This window comes from Gavialis gangeticus, unplaced genomic scaffold (assembly GCF_001723915.1).
Source record: "Gavialis gangeticus isolate Ggan-Ray unplaced genomic scaffold, GavGan_comp1, whole genome shotgun sequence".
Lineage (NCBI taxonomy): Eukaryota > Metazoa > Chordata > Crocodylia > Gavialidae > Gavialis > Gavialis gangeticus.
In genome coordinates, this window is record NW_017728994.1 from 16,423,673 (window position 1) to 16,437,933 (window position 14,261).

Genomic DNA, 14,261 nt, shown 5'->3' on the forward strand with positions numbered 1-14,261 from the left:
TCATGCTATAGACTGGTTCCTTGAAGAAGAGCCATGATAAGTTAAAGATTGAATTTTCCATCTTATGTACTTATGTGGTCCTATTACTGTAGTATCTAAGCACCATCAATGTATTTATCTTCACAAGCTGTAAAGTTGGGGAGTGCTGTTATGGGGAACTGAGACAAATGGACAGATTTAGAATCAATGGGACTTGGGCATCTAAATATTGTTTTAAAGTCTGGCTCTAATAAGTGCTTTGTTCAGCAGAAGAGGCAACAGACCCTCTGTCTACTGAGTTCCATGCTACAGCATTAACTACTGGACCATTCCTTTTTCTTCCCTGTGGAAGTAATGATGTATTAGTTAACAGCATCCTTCCACTTGCGTGAGTTGGGGCTGCCACCCGTATCTAGTGACAGCTGCTAAACAAGACATTTTTGGTTCCTAATAAGTGTGTTAGTATGCATATTTCCTGCTGATTTCACCTTGGATCATGTAACGAGGAGAGTTGTTTCTCCAAAGTCCAGGTCCCAGCACTCCAATATTATTTTAGAGCGTTTTTAAAATTATTATTAAGTTTGCTTATATTCAGATAATTTCATATGCCAAATTAAAACACAGCAGTTCAGCCACACACGTCAACAATAAGTTAGAGTAGAAAAGTGGTATTAAAAATGGTCAAAATAAAGAGGAAAGTTTCTATACTTTTAGCCATTAATGCACTACAAATATATGGAAATCAAAACAAAAACTGACTTGAAACAGAAAATATATACAGAAAAAATACTGGTGTGAAGTGCAAACTGCTCTTTAAACTCTGACATACCAGAACACAATTTAGCCCAAAGTTCCAGGTGTATTGTGTTACTACAGTATCTGGGCAGGAATAATTCCAGGTGTATTGTGTTACTACAGTATCTGGGCAAGAACAATTTAAATGGATATTCAAATTTTTATACAATGTTATACTAGTTAAATAATACAAGCTGTAATATAAACAGCTATCAATTATACTTCTTCGGTGATATTAAAGTTAGAAAGACTGCCATCTCCAGAGAACTTAAGACTAGGAGTTATAAAGTTTGGTACTGCGCACACTAATTCTCCACACCCATTGACCTGGATCCATTGCAGAGAGAAATGCTGCTACTCTTTTCCCAGCTACTTTGGACCCAGAGACTTCATATGCTTCATATATTAGTCTCTCCTCAGACAACCTTACAACTCACATTTCTTCTCAAGCGGGATCATGGTTCTCTAAATTTTACCCAACAGAAGGTAAATGTAGTGAAGGTTCTCATTTTCCTGGCAACAGCTATTATATTAACACTGGAATAACAACTAATCTGTTCTAATCTGGCCAAGTATTTCTAATGCAATCAAAGAAAGTAAACATCAGTGAAATGCTGCCTCAAGAGAAGACAGTGTTCTTTGAATAGGTCAAGGGAGAACGTCTGATGGGAGGTGCATGGCAACCTGAGACTCTTCACCTGGGGCTTAAGAATTAGTATCGGAAGGGCCAGTGCATACGACTCTGTCAAACCTGATTTGGAGATAGGAAATTGACTTCATCACACACTGGATAGTTAGCAATGGTGAAATCTTGGCTTAAATAGTATGTGCTATATTATAGGCCTCCCGCTACCTGTAGGTCTGCTCATGAAACGCTAGTTATCCTTCTTAATAGTAATAATCATTTCAATTAAAAGATTTCTCACCATAATGAATTTACATATAGTTCTACTCTTAAAATGGCAGGCTCATTTGAGACTCACCTATGAGAAAGCGTGGGTTTCATGGAGCTCATAGAGTTCATGGGGGGTTGCATGGGTAGCTTCCCAGGGGGATCGTTTTGCCGGCTTTTCTGGTGACGAAGCAGCAAGAGCCGTCCCAACTCCTCACACCACGACGAAAGCAGGGCTGAGCAAACAGAACAAAATGAAGGTGTACAGCTGAATAAGTAGCACAATGTGTCAAGATGCATGATGTTTTATCCACATTAGTCAAGCTGAAAAGAGACATTGTAGGCCTTACAGTCCAGCCACAGGCTGGCTATCACTGTTATCCTATGTGATCAATTTTACTATAGTTTCTTTCAGTTATCATAGCAACATAATTATGATGCAACTAATTTGTATAGTATCCTTCATATGAACTGTATCCCTAACCACTTTATTGAGTATGTGGCAGGAAGAAGAGATGTTCATAGCTGAGCTTTCAAGAGACAGAGGATGGATAAGGAACAGGGATAGCGAAAGGCTGTTCCAGATGTCAAGATTGTGAAAGAATAGGCTGCCCTGCTAACATGGGCAAGATGATGGGAAGACATCACTAGTAGATAAGGAGAAAAAGAGAAGGAAAATTTCTTTCTACAGCCTCACTGCAGAAGACACAGGTTTAGAGAAGAAAAACCAGGTGTTGTAATTATCTTGTAATAACTATTTTAGCTACTGGCTGTTAACAAGCAAACAGAATAGTATGATCAAGATCCTCAAACTGAGGTAGGTTCTTATATACCCATATTCAGGTCGGCAAAGCTCCTAAGCATATACTTTACCTAAAATATGTGACTAATCTCAGGGCTGGTGAGACTACAGATAAATATGTGGCTATGCTTACAAACATATGCATAAGCAGCGATTTAGTCATCTAAATAAACAGCTTTATTTTCAGAGGCATTAACCATTCATTAATGTTAACACTGTTGATGCCATGAAAGGGGTCCTCAGCTTTGAGTATATGGCCTCTTACTGAGGCACCCACACTTAAGAATACTGGTCTACCAATAGAGTACCCAAAAATGGCAATGAGTAAAATCTGGGCTCCTCTGTCTGCAGTTCGCCAGAATTTCACTTGGTCGGTCTTCATGGTCACTTAACTAAACATTGGGGCAGTCATTCTAACTTCTGGGAGAAGTGGCATTGCAAAATACAATTTTAAAGTTATTTTGGGGTGAAGAGGTGGACGATGGATTGCAATAAGATAACCTTCATACTACCTGAAACATGCTGTGGGCCCACCCATCCATTAAATGTTGAAATGAACATTTTGGGGACACATTGGTTTTAGCCTGTAAAAAAAGTTTATATCATGTGACACTAATAAAAATGTTTTTAGGTTTTGAATTTCAGTTACATGTTGTTTATTTTTTAAATTCAAATGTTTCTGTATGTGGTTATGAATCCAAACTAACTGAAGGCCAGGAAAACTAAACAAACTGCATTAATGGCTAAAAGTAAATGAGATTCAAAACATCAAGTTTACCAACCCAAGTGACACAGGTAAGGAGTTTTATTTTCAGTTCCAGACTTCCATAATGGTTACATTGTCTCAATCTGATACTATAATCACTTACAACTGGACACCATTATTTCAAGCAGACACTTTTTTCTATTATATGCTCAAAGTTAGTATAACTAATAATTACACTGGAACTCTTTCCAAAGAGGGCAATTGTTAAACTATGCTTGTGTAAAACTTATGATTTGATTTTTACACGAACACACAAAAACAGAATTTTCCATATAAGCAATGCTAGAAATTTTGTAAAAATTAGCTGGCAATACATAAGAAATGTTTAATGTAAATGACACCAGTATGGTAAATTAAGCACACACCAGGATATGGTGGTGAATATAGCAATTCTATTGCTTTTATCAAATGTAAAATCAATAATGGTGTTTAGGAAGGTATTTGAAATCTTTGCTGTGACAAAAAGGAGATACTGTTGCTTTATATAACTAAATATGGTCACTCTGATATTGTTAGCATCACATGTAGCCTACAGAAAGCTCTCCCACTGTGTTCCTTGCTGAAATGTTCTAGCAACGAGTGTCATTCTAAGCTGCTTCTCTATTAGCCAAGGAACCTGTCAACAAGTATTTGATCAAATTATACTCACCTTTTATCCCTGGCATATCATTACTAATGTGCAAGTGACAAAGGGTCCCCCCTTCTTTTCATGCTGCCTGAAGATAAAAATCACTGCCTAACAGAGTTTCTTCATGCACACGATGGCCACTTGAGTTCTGAGAAAAATGAACAAAGTGTTCCACCAAACTAAACGCAGCCATGTCAGAATAATAGTGGATGCTGAGCACTTCCACAGCTGAGTGTAATTACTATGGTGTCGAATGGAAACCGTCCATCTTAAATGTGGCTTTGATGTGAGGAGGGAGCAGTTTCTAGGGCAGGCATATAAGCGCTTGACAAATAAAGATAAAAAGCAGCAGCCTAATGGGTTTGAGGACATGAATCTGCAAACAAAAGCCGGGAACCTGCTTTGAAAAAGGCAGAGTAACTCATGGTGCATGGCTCTGCAGTGCAAAAGAGATAACAGTCACATTGGTGGGGTATTGGCAGGGAAGGATATTAATGAGTTACTATTATTGCCAATATCAAATGCCCACATTTGTAAAGGTGAAATGTAAACATCAAAGCATTGTGAGGTTTCAAAGATAAGGGAGATGGTTACAAGTTATCCGGAGAGGACTCATGTTTTTGGAAACTAAGGATCTGAAGGTATAAAAGTAACAAATGTATTTATCCCTATCACAGTACTCATTACTGAGAGGTTTAACCTTTCCTCCCATGGGACATTTCCAGCTCATGTAGGATGTATAATAATTATTCTCTTCCCTGCATCGGTGTTTGTGAATGGAATGAAAATCGACTAGTTTGTAACGTCTTGAGAAATATCAAACCACCCTATCCCCACCAAAGCAGGGTAGAGAAGAACCTCCCCACCTCAGTCTCCCAGCCCCAGCAATTTTGCCATTGTCTGTTTGAAATGCTGCAAACCCTCCCATCCACAGCACTGGTTTGCTGTTAGTTTGGCAAGATGAATATGCACCACACACACATCTGGTGCAGCTGGATTCTGGAGAACATTACTTCCTGTGCCTATTGAAGTTACATGAAACAGACTGAAAATGAATTTACAGATTGCACTATTCATCTTTAGTGTACTTAGTTGCTGCTTTTTATGCCGATGGTATTAGGCACATCTCAACTCATTTAAACTCAAAGCACGAGAAATTCAGTATCACACTATAATGAACAGATAAAGAAGCAAGCACAAAGGACGGCTACAGATGGTGCCAACAGTCAGTTTCTCCCTCTCACAGAACAGCCAAGCAGCTGCTTTTTCTCCCCACCCTCCTGCCCCTCCTCCTTGTAAAACAGGAGCACAGATTCTGCAGATGGACCATCCAGACCATCTCCCAGTCTCTTTCTGCTGCAGCCTAAGCAGTTTAATGGCTGGACTTAAAATGCTTTCCTATGCTGCATTGCTACAATGCCCTTTGCATGTCATAATGCTTGTTTGTTTACAGGAAAGTCAACTGTTGCAACAGTGGCACAAAATTTTTCCAGATAATTCCCCCCTGCTACCATTATCCCTCCTCCAAGTGCAAAGGATACTCTGATTAAGATATAAACATTGCCATTTTTTCCAATACTCAGTCATACAGGCTTTGCAGAAATGTATAGTAAGAACGCAATGACAGTTTTAGTTGCTCATTTATTTTGCTTGAAGGGATACTCTTAGGCTTGCTTGGCATGGTCTCTGACCTACTTCTCCTTCAGCTGCAAAACCTGGGTAATTCTTAATGTGAAGATTTGTTTTTATTATTTTAAATACTTCAGCATTTTTAGAGGAACAAATCAATAGTACTTTGCTAGTTATGACTAAATTATCAAACCAGTGCTCAGCACAGAAGCAACAAGCCTTTGTGTTTGTAAAAAGTGGGATAATACCATTAGTAAAAAAGGGCAAGATTTCATTTATAAGCAGCCTATGGGCATTTTTACATGTGCTTTAGGACACAGCCCTGAGCACTTTAATTAGTGAGCTTCACTAATTAAAAGCACCAATGCATCACGTGTATCAGCATCCCTGCATATCCCCATGCTGAAAAAATGGCAGCGGGGCATTTTGAACTAAAGCTCATCAAACATGTTTTATTTCAGAGTGCACCACTTGAGTCACATTTTCAAGCTTTTTGTTCTGGATGTGAAGGACAGAACCTTGCTTTTGAAAACGGGGTGAATTATGTCATGATCACTTTGCTCCAGGAACTTGGGCCTTAGAGGAAACACTAAATATTGCAAACCTGTTATATAATCATGACAGCTGGCTCTATCCCTTGATATGTTCATATCTAGTTAGATTTCTTTATATGAAACTCAGTAAACAAAGATGTAACATTCTTTCCAGCAAACACCTGCAGAGACCCAGGACTGTACAAGTTTGAACTGTCTTGAAATTAAAAAGTTTTTCAAAAACATTTAAAATGTGGGTAGCCATGATACTAAGACACACTATGCATATGGAAGTGCAACTAGGATTTAAGAGAATTATACTCAGGGTAGTGTCACATGTTTAATTTAACACTTACTAAGTACAGTTAAAAGCCAAGCAGATGCATGTTCAAGCAGTATTGCATGTGTTAAGTGACCTCATGGTACTGCAAAGTTCTCTTTCAGGGGACGGCTATCTCTAACTTGAATAGGCCAGTAGGTTCCAATGATTTGCAACTGTTACAAGTGAATTTGTGACACCACCCTAACATTTACTAACTGTAATCCATCACAACTTTTAATGAATTGCAACTGCTGCAGGTGAATGTGAGACAAAGCCACAACCCTACTGATGGGACCAAATGCTTTCTGAAAAGCAGTCACGGCCTTGACCGGTCACTAGGTGGTGCAGCAGAAATAGGAAAAAGGAAACAGGCTATTTGGAAAGCACAGAGATGCTTTGAGGGATGACCAAAACAAGGTTTAATAGCTAAAACATGCCAGTTACCAAAAGTTCAAAGTCCCAAACAACTTAATGAGTGCAATAAGTTTGGGGGTCCAGTCTCAGGGCAGAGTAGCCAGCTGTTTGCAAGAACAAGGGATGCTCAGGACTGAAGAACACCACACAGAAGACAATGTTCATTTAACCTGTTAACACAGAACAGATAAACAATGTTTTGTCTAATTAAAAATCTGCTGTCTCCAGAAATGCTGGACTTTAAGAAAGCAAAAAGTGATTTGCCAAGTTGGAGAAAGTCAAGGATGAAACCCAGAATACATATTCAATTTTTAATATTGTTACTGCCAATGATCCTATTGCACTCTAAATCATTCTAAAACCAACAACAAAATTATGATGATGCATTTCAAAGTATATAATCATGGTACTGAATAATGGATTGAGCCCATTATAATTCTTTTTTTAGGAAGAGTTAGAAAGGGGAAAGAAAAATATGCTATATAATCAAAGCTATCCAAGAGATTCACTAATGCATTTCATTAGCTGTATACACACAACCATCAATAGCAACAGTCCTGGAACTGGCTGATTTAACTCAATGTATCGCAAAATGCTGTAGTAAGCATCTACGATGAATGAATGAGCCAGTGGACTCCCTAGAAAGCAAAATACAGAGAAGCACAGTGCTAATCTATTTACCTATTATGATACCCTAGTATTAGTTACAGCTTATCACCTCAGTAAATCACCTCCTCTTGTTAGGGAATGTGCTTAAAGGTGCAGCAAACTGTTATTTATAGGCAGACGCTATATTTACAGCTACAAAGGCAGGTGAGGAGGGGACAGGACAACAGCTCAGTAATTTCAATGCCTTCTGCTTCCCAGGAGACTGCTGTAGGAGCACAATAGGATTACTGTTTTCTTGCTGCAGTTAAGCTGCAGCAGATAGTTCAATAGGCAGCTTGGCAGACTCATATTTCTTACTCACTGCAATGAAAATATTAAAAAAGGGACTGGAGATGTTCAAAGAAATATCTGTTCAGCACCATCCTCCAGTTTTGTTTTTTTATCACAGCAGGAATTGCATTTGGTGCAAGGATTTCTGGGGGAGATGCAAAATCCTGCACCTTTCACAGATTCACATCCATAATTTCCAGTGCAGTTTAAAGGGAAATTTACATTTTTGTGCATGAAGAATTTTATAGCCTTTTTGGGTGGTGCTCCATGTCCTGCTATATTAGCTCAGTCTACAACTCCCCTTTGATAAATCTTCCTCAGAGATAATTGGTGGGGGGGAGGGAGTAGGAAAAAAGAATCCAGTCCTGACCATTTACACCTCTATTTTTAGAAAGGATAAAAGGGATTCAGAAGATATACTGAGTACTATATCTAGCATTATAGTCGACTTCCCACCCCTGCAATCTCAGCTTGCTTCTAAGGCAGAGTTGGGCAAAATATGGCCCGCAGGCTGGATCCAGTCCATGAGGCCATTCTATCCGACCCGCAGGGCCCCAAAAAAATTTTGGAAAATTAATATTTCTCTGCCCTTGGTTCCTGTCAAAAATGACAGGAACCAAGGACAGTAGGACCCAGGGGAAGCCCAGTGGGTTCCAACAACAGCACAACAGCGCCCGCCCTGCCCCACCCCCCATCTGGAAGCCCCTTCCAGGGTTTCTGGGCTGGAAGCACATGGCTGCCCCAGCGCAGGAAGCTCAGGTAAGTGGTGGGGGGAACCCCAGGCAAGGAAGGAGCGCCGGGGGAAGCAGCCCCTCTCCACCTACACCCGGTGCCCCATGCTGCAGCTGCTTGCAGCCCAATGGGGCTGCCTGTGCCTGCTCCTGACAGCCCCATGCAGGCTGTGAGTGCCTGCAGTGTGGGGCACAAGGTGTGGGGTGGGGGAGGGGCTGCTTTCCCCCCCCGCGCTCAGCTTTTCCCTGGGCTCCTTCCCTGCATGGAGGAAAGTGGCTCCTCTCCTGCCCTATGCCCGGTGCCCCGTGCTGCAGGCAGTTGCAGCCCGTGCGGGGCTGTCTGGAGCAGGCACAGGCAGTCCCAGGCAGGCTGTGAGCAGGCAAGGGTGGGGAGGGGCTGCTTTCTCTGCCCCCCACACTCAGCACCACCTTGTAACCCAGCACCATTGCCAGGCTGGCAGTGGGGTGGGTTACAAGCTGGTGCTGAGTGTGGGGAAAAGTGGCCCCTTGCCCACCCCATGGCCAGTGCCCTGCACTGCAGCCACTCGCAGCCTGCCTGGGGCTGCCTGTGCCTGCTTCAGACAGCCCCGCACAGGCTGCAAGCTCCTGCAAGGCGGGACGCCAGCCTTGGGGCAAGGTAAGGGGCCACTTTTCCCTATGCTCAGCACCAGCTTCTTCCCTGCTGGCGAGCAGGGGGTCAGGGCTGTGTGCTGCCCCCCTCCTGTACCACAGGGCTGGGGGGCACTGGGAGTGAGCGGGCGGGGAGCCAGTGGGAGCACAGGGCCCACACTGGCATCCCAGGGCCAGTGCCAGTGGGGCCCAGAACAGGGTGGCAGGAATGCGGGGTCCCAGCTGGCAGGGGCTCTACGGAGCTGCGCCAGCTCCTCACTCCCTGCTGGTGCAGCCCAGCCCAGCTCCACGGACCCCTGCCAGCCTGCACCCCACTTTGGGCTCCACCGGTGCTGGCCCTGGGACATTGGTTCCGAGACATTGGGACACCTGTCAAGGAGTGGGGCACCTGTCAAGGGGCAGGGCTACTCATGCAGCCCTTGACAGTCTGCCAAAACTGGGTAAGTGGCCCTCCTCTCAAAATAATCACCCACCCCTGATCTGAGGGGTAGCCAGCCCTTGTCAAGACTTGCTGAAGAGCCAAAGGAAGGAGTATGAAAAAACAAAACAAAACAGTGAATGGTCTGAGTCACAAATTCGATCACCCTTTCTATTCTCACCATTATTCAAGAATTGGCAGCCTTTTAAGTAAGGGCAAAACATTTAATTTTGCTCTTTAAAATATTAGTCTTTTATGTATTTATATTAACATTATGTATTTATATTAAAACAGATTTTTTTTACTTATTTATATTAAAACAGATATGTTTTCAGGAAAACGTAGCATTTTGTTCAATTTGAAAGGTCTACAAGTAGCCAGACACCATGATTCTGGGAGGAGTTAACTGCCCCATTCATCACAAAGAAGAGTTAATTTTACAAACAGCAAAGCAGAGATCAAGACTATTATATATTTTTCTATGGACGATTTCACAGAAAAAAATCCAGTTAAATATGCTTATTTTTTAATCCTAAAATATCTCCCTATGTACCAAAGGTCCAACTGACACCTTAACAAGCAAAAATACCCAGGTTTCACCTCAACAGGTTCTCTGATACAATTATGTGTTGTCATTTTGTGCTATTATTCACAAAACAAAAAGAAAACTGGCATATTGAAAACTTATAACGGAGTGAGTACATAAAGTAGGCCAAATTTAATCTCAACGTAATTAACAGATGCTTATTCAACAAAAAATTCTGTTTTAAAACTGAAATGAAGCTACTGCATAATTCAAGTCTGCTGCATTAGAATGACACAATCTACAGGCTGTGTCAGAGAACACAGATCCAGATTGCCTTGGCACACCTGCAGCTTTTCATAGGTTCCCTTCAAGAATCATTAGTGGTGTTCCCAGGAGTCCCAGCCAACCTGAAGAGCAAATGTTCAAGATACAATCTCTAAGAGTAAAATCCTCATTTTTTGGTAAATCGTGGCAGTGCAGCTACCAGATTCACCTCATTTATTCTGAAATAACAAATTACAAAATGTAGCAAAGGTGGATCGATCCTCTAAGTGTATAGCACTCTGCCAGAATCCGGGCAAAGTACTTAAGCATGTTCATGGTTGCATTCTAGCCAAGCCTAATGATTGTAACTAGATTTGCTAAATCTGCCAGCATTTATTATTATAAAAGGGAATTCAGTGCTTGTGAAATGCACCAGATGTGCAGCCCTGGACACTTCTTCCCAAGAGCAGTGCACTGTAACAACTGTAGACTATAATCTTTGGGCTCATTCAGTCCATGGCCCCTTTGTGTAGACTTCAAACAAGGGGCTCAGTCTGTGTTGTAATTCTGTTATGCATACACAAAAGTGCACAGAGTTCAACAAACGATTCACATATATCACCAGACAACAGTTAGAAGGAAATGACTTTCACTAAGCACCACCCTCAGCTGTATTTGAACCACTGGTCTTAAGAGAACCAGTGTATCCATATACCAATCTAGAGCTATCCAAGAGTCATTACATTTTTAAATGTAAACTAACCAGTACTAGAAAAGGTGTCCAAGATATTTAACTATAGAGGTCAGAATCTAATTTCACTTTACACACACAGCAGCAGTTTTCCAGCTCCATAAGTGCCATTTTTGGCCATTTGCAATTCTGTTTCCTATGCAGAGTAGATTAATAGGTCTAGGAACAGAAATTACACATAAACCAGTATAAGTGATCGGAAACTAGTTCAAATCTGTTACACAACAGAAGTTCAGTGCACATAAACCACTTTCAAAATGACTGGAACCAATTTAAGGTAAACTGGATAGATGCAGTGTCAGACTTAACTGATTTACGTTGAATTGGTTTATTGAACTTCTGTCCCAGATCTAGGGGTGAAGACAGAAGTGCAGGTCCCCACTGTAGCTGAAAATGCTTTGCAGGAAGTGTTCTGAGTTACAATGATTCACTGGACCAAGTAGGAGTTCACTATTGGTTCCAGGGGGAAGCAGAATCTAGGTGCTGGCTGCAGCCAATTTCCCCTAGAAATGGCCCCTTCTCCTTCCCAGCTTGCACCGTTTTCAGAATGGGAGCAGGGAAAGAGAGCAGAGGGAGCTTGTTCTGGGGGTTCCCCAGACAGTCCTGGAGAGTGGGGTGGGTTGGGGGGACTCCAATCCGCCCACCCCACCGTTCAGCGGGGGCTGAAAAAACAATAAGTTGAATCCCCCACCCCTGCTCTCTTTCCCACCTCCCATTTTGAAAACAACAACAGCCTGGGAGGCAGCAGAGACACAAGTTATTAAAGATGCTATAGTGTGAAATGTCTTCATCTGAACCCTCATGCAATGACAGTTCATATTTTTGTAAGAGCAGGCCCCTTTTAAGGTACTTCGCAGCCGTGGGCTTCTGATTGGCCAGGTCGGGTAAAAATTGTCACTTCCATCAGAGCCCTGAGTGTCAACATAACTAGCATGAGTGACTGGTGCCACCTTACTCAGGGGGGTACGTGCCCGTCCAGTGACCAGTCAGCGACAGGAGGGGAGGGTCAATCAATTACAGCCGATCTCAATGACCGGTGGGGGGATCTTTCTCCCCGTGGCCAATCTCACTCACCAGCTTCTGGAAGTGGCTGCAGTGCTCCCACTCCCCAGCTGGCACTCGCAGGGGGAGCACCAACGCCAGCCCCACCTGCCCATCACCTAAGCAGGGAGCGCAGCCTGTGAGCATGTGCACTGGCCAGGCATGTACACAATTCCATAGGCATTCACTTGAGAGTACGTCCTGAAAAAACAGGAGGAAAAGGGGCCTCCCACATTTTAGCCCCAATAGCTAAATGAGGGAGACTGGGCAAGGCCTAACCTGTGAGACCTGGTGGTTTGTGGACTGGGCTAGGAAATGAGAGTTACAAAGTGAAACCCCTTCCAGAGTAAGGAGGCTTAGAATCTAGGTCTTCTACTTTCTGGGTAAGTGTCCTAACCACTCAGTTGTTGGAGCTAACATACAGTAAATTCCTCATCTCTACCACCCAGCCATGTCCACACTTCATGGAAGAGCAAATGCCAAAAATAACACTTACATGGTGGCAAAACTGCTTGTGTGAAATAAAAGGATTCTACCAAGTGTGTTCAGCATATGGGAAGTCTATGAATCGTTACTGCTATAAACAGCTAATTAAAGCAAAAGATTTTGCATTTGAGCAGGGCTTACATTTATTTTGTATTTTTCTTGATTTTTCAGGGTGTACATGGAAAAGACAGAGCATAAAGTTAACATCTGAAACAATATACTGAAGAAGCTCATAAATTCTAACACCACTGTGAATTGCTGTCTTTTCACTCTGCTACTCAAATAGGCATGCCTAATATGGGAAGGACTGGTGTGTGAAAAAACTCAGACACTGCACTGAATGAGAGTTGCTCATGTCTTAAGGTCCACTGTTCTGAGCTGTCTGCATGTGTTTCCTGGAGTCTCATCACTAGGCATCAGAAGAGCCGTTGCAGGCAAAGTGAAATGCATATGATGGCACAAGCCAGTCACTCCATTGATACACCATGACCACTGGCTGACTGAAATTGAGGAAAAAACTTTCTTGCCACAATAGAAGTACTAAAAAAATAACACCACTGGCAGCTGCATGAATGGAAATGTGGAACTCACTGCTCAGTCTGATTGGTGAGGAATTGGAAATAAACATGAACATTGTTGAGCACTTACCTATGCATGTAGGAATAGACTGGTCAAACTAGATTGGAATAATTTCTTAAATGAAGTTCACAGGACAAAAGATAACATGTGGAAATGGAGCTATTTGACATGTGTATGAGGAAATGCAGACCGTAGAACTCTTACAGGCTTGTACACTCTTGGAAGAACCATGCAACAACACCCATGGCCTAACCACGACTAAGGAACATAGCATGTGCCCAGTTCAGGGAAAATGTATATTTATGGCGGAAGGAGAAGAGAAATCAAAATATAAAATATGGATATTTTTATGAGAATTCTATGACATCTTAGTTGTAGAATGAACAGTACCTTGCAAAGCACCTTATATACCAGCCATTTATAAACAATTGGTAAGTTAGCTGTTTTAAAGATGGAGAAACTGAAGTATAGAGAGGACAGGTGACTTGTTCAAGGTCATAGAGTTCATGACAGTATCAAAACAATTCCCAGAAGACCAGGCTTTTTTGCCTCTGTAGAAGAAAAGATGACAGCTACCCCATCAAGGGTAGTTTTCTATGCCCATATTTTCAGTGCTGGCCCTGGAACATTTTCATACAACGGTCATAAAACATCTATACAGCTTTCAAAGAAAAAAAAATATCTAAAAACCACAAGGCTAAAATTTATGGCAGAAATGTATTTTCAAAGTTAACATCATGAAGACAGAACTCCCAAGAAAGAATTAAAGCAATTCTAGAAACTTTTGCTTCTGAGTTTTGATGACACAGACTTAGCATAACTTTACATTTATGCTATTTCAGTTTTATCAGGTGTCTACAGAAAAAATATTTTTGAACAATTTTGATATGACTATTCAGTTCCTATCAACTTTTCAGAATCAAACTGATTTTTTTTTCAGTTTTTCAATCTGTTACCTGAAGTCGTTTTTATATGTTATAGACACTCATCCACCTGATGGGAGACCATCCACTAAATTAATTATGGACCTCTGATTTAAACTCAGCCCAGTCCTTTATTGGGAGAGGAGAGAAAACAAAACTCTACTATTTATTCTTCATTTTATAGTTTGCCTACAGAAAACAAAAGCAGTAGAA

At 41.7% G+C, this 14,261-nt stretch overlaps 1 protein-coding gene across 15 annotated transcripts in view; it reads right to left on the reverse strand.

Moving 5' to 3' along the window:
• The window catches only part of ZMIZ1 (zinc finger MIZ-type containing 1), a 607,902-nt gene that overhangs the window by 70,550 nt on the left and 523,091 nt on the right, over positions 1-14,261 (reverse strand). For all 15 annotated transcript variants that reach the window (XM_019502344.1, XM_019502343.1, XM_019502355.1 and 12 more), the window contains one exon: positions 1,758-1,902. In XM_019502344.1, coding sequence (XP_019357889.1) covers positions 1,758-1,902 — 145 coding nt within the window. The remainder of the gene's footprint in view (positions 1-1,757; positions 1,903-14,261) is intronic.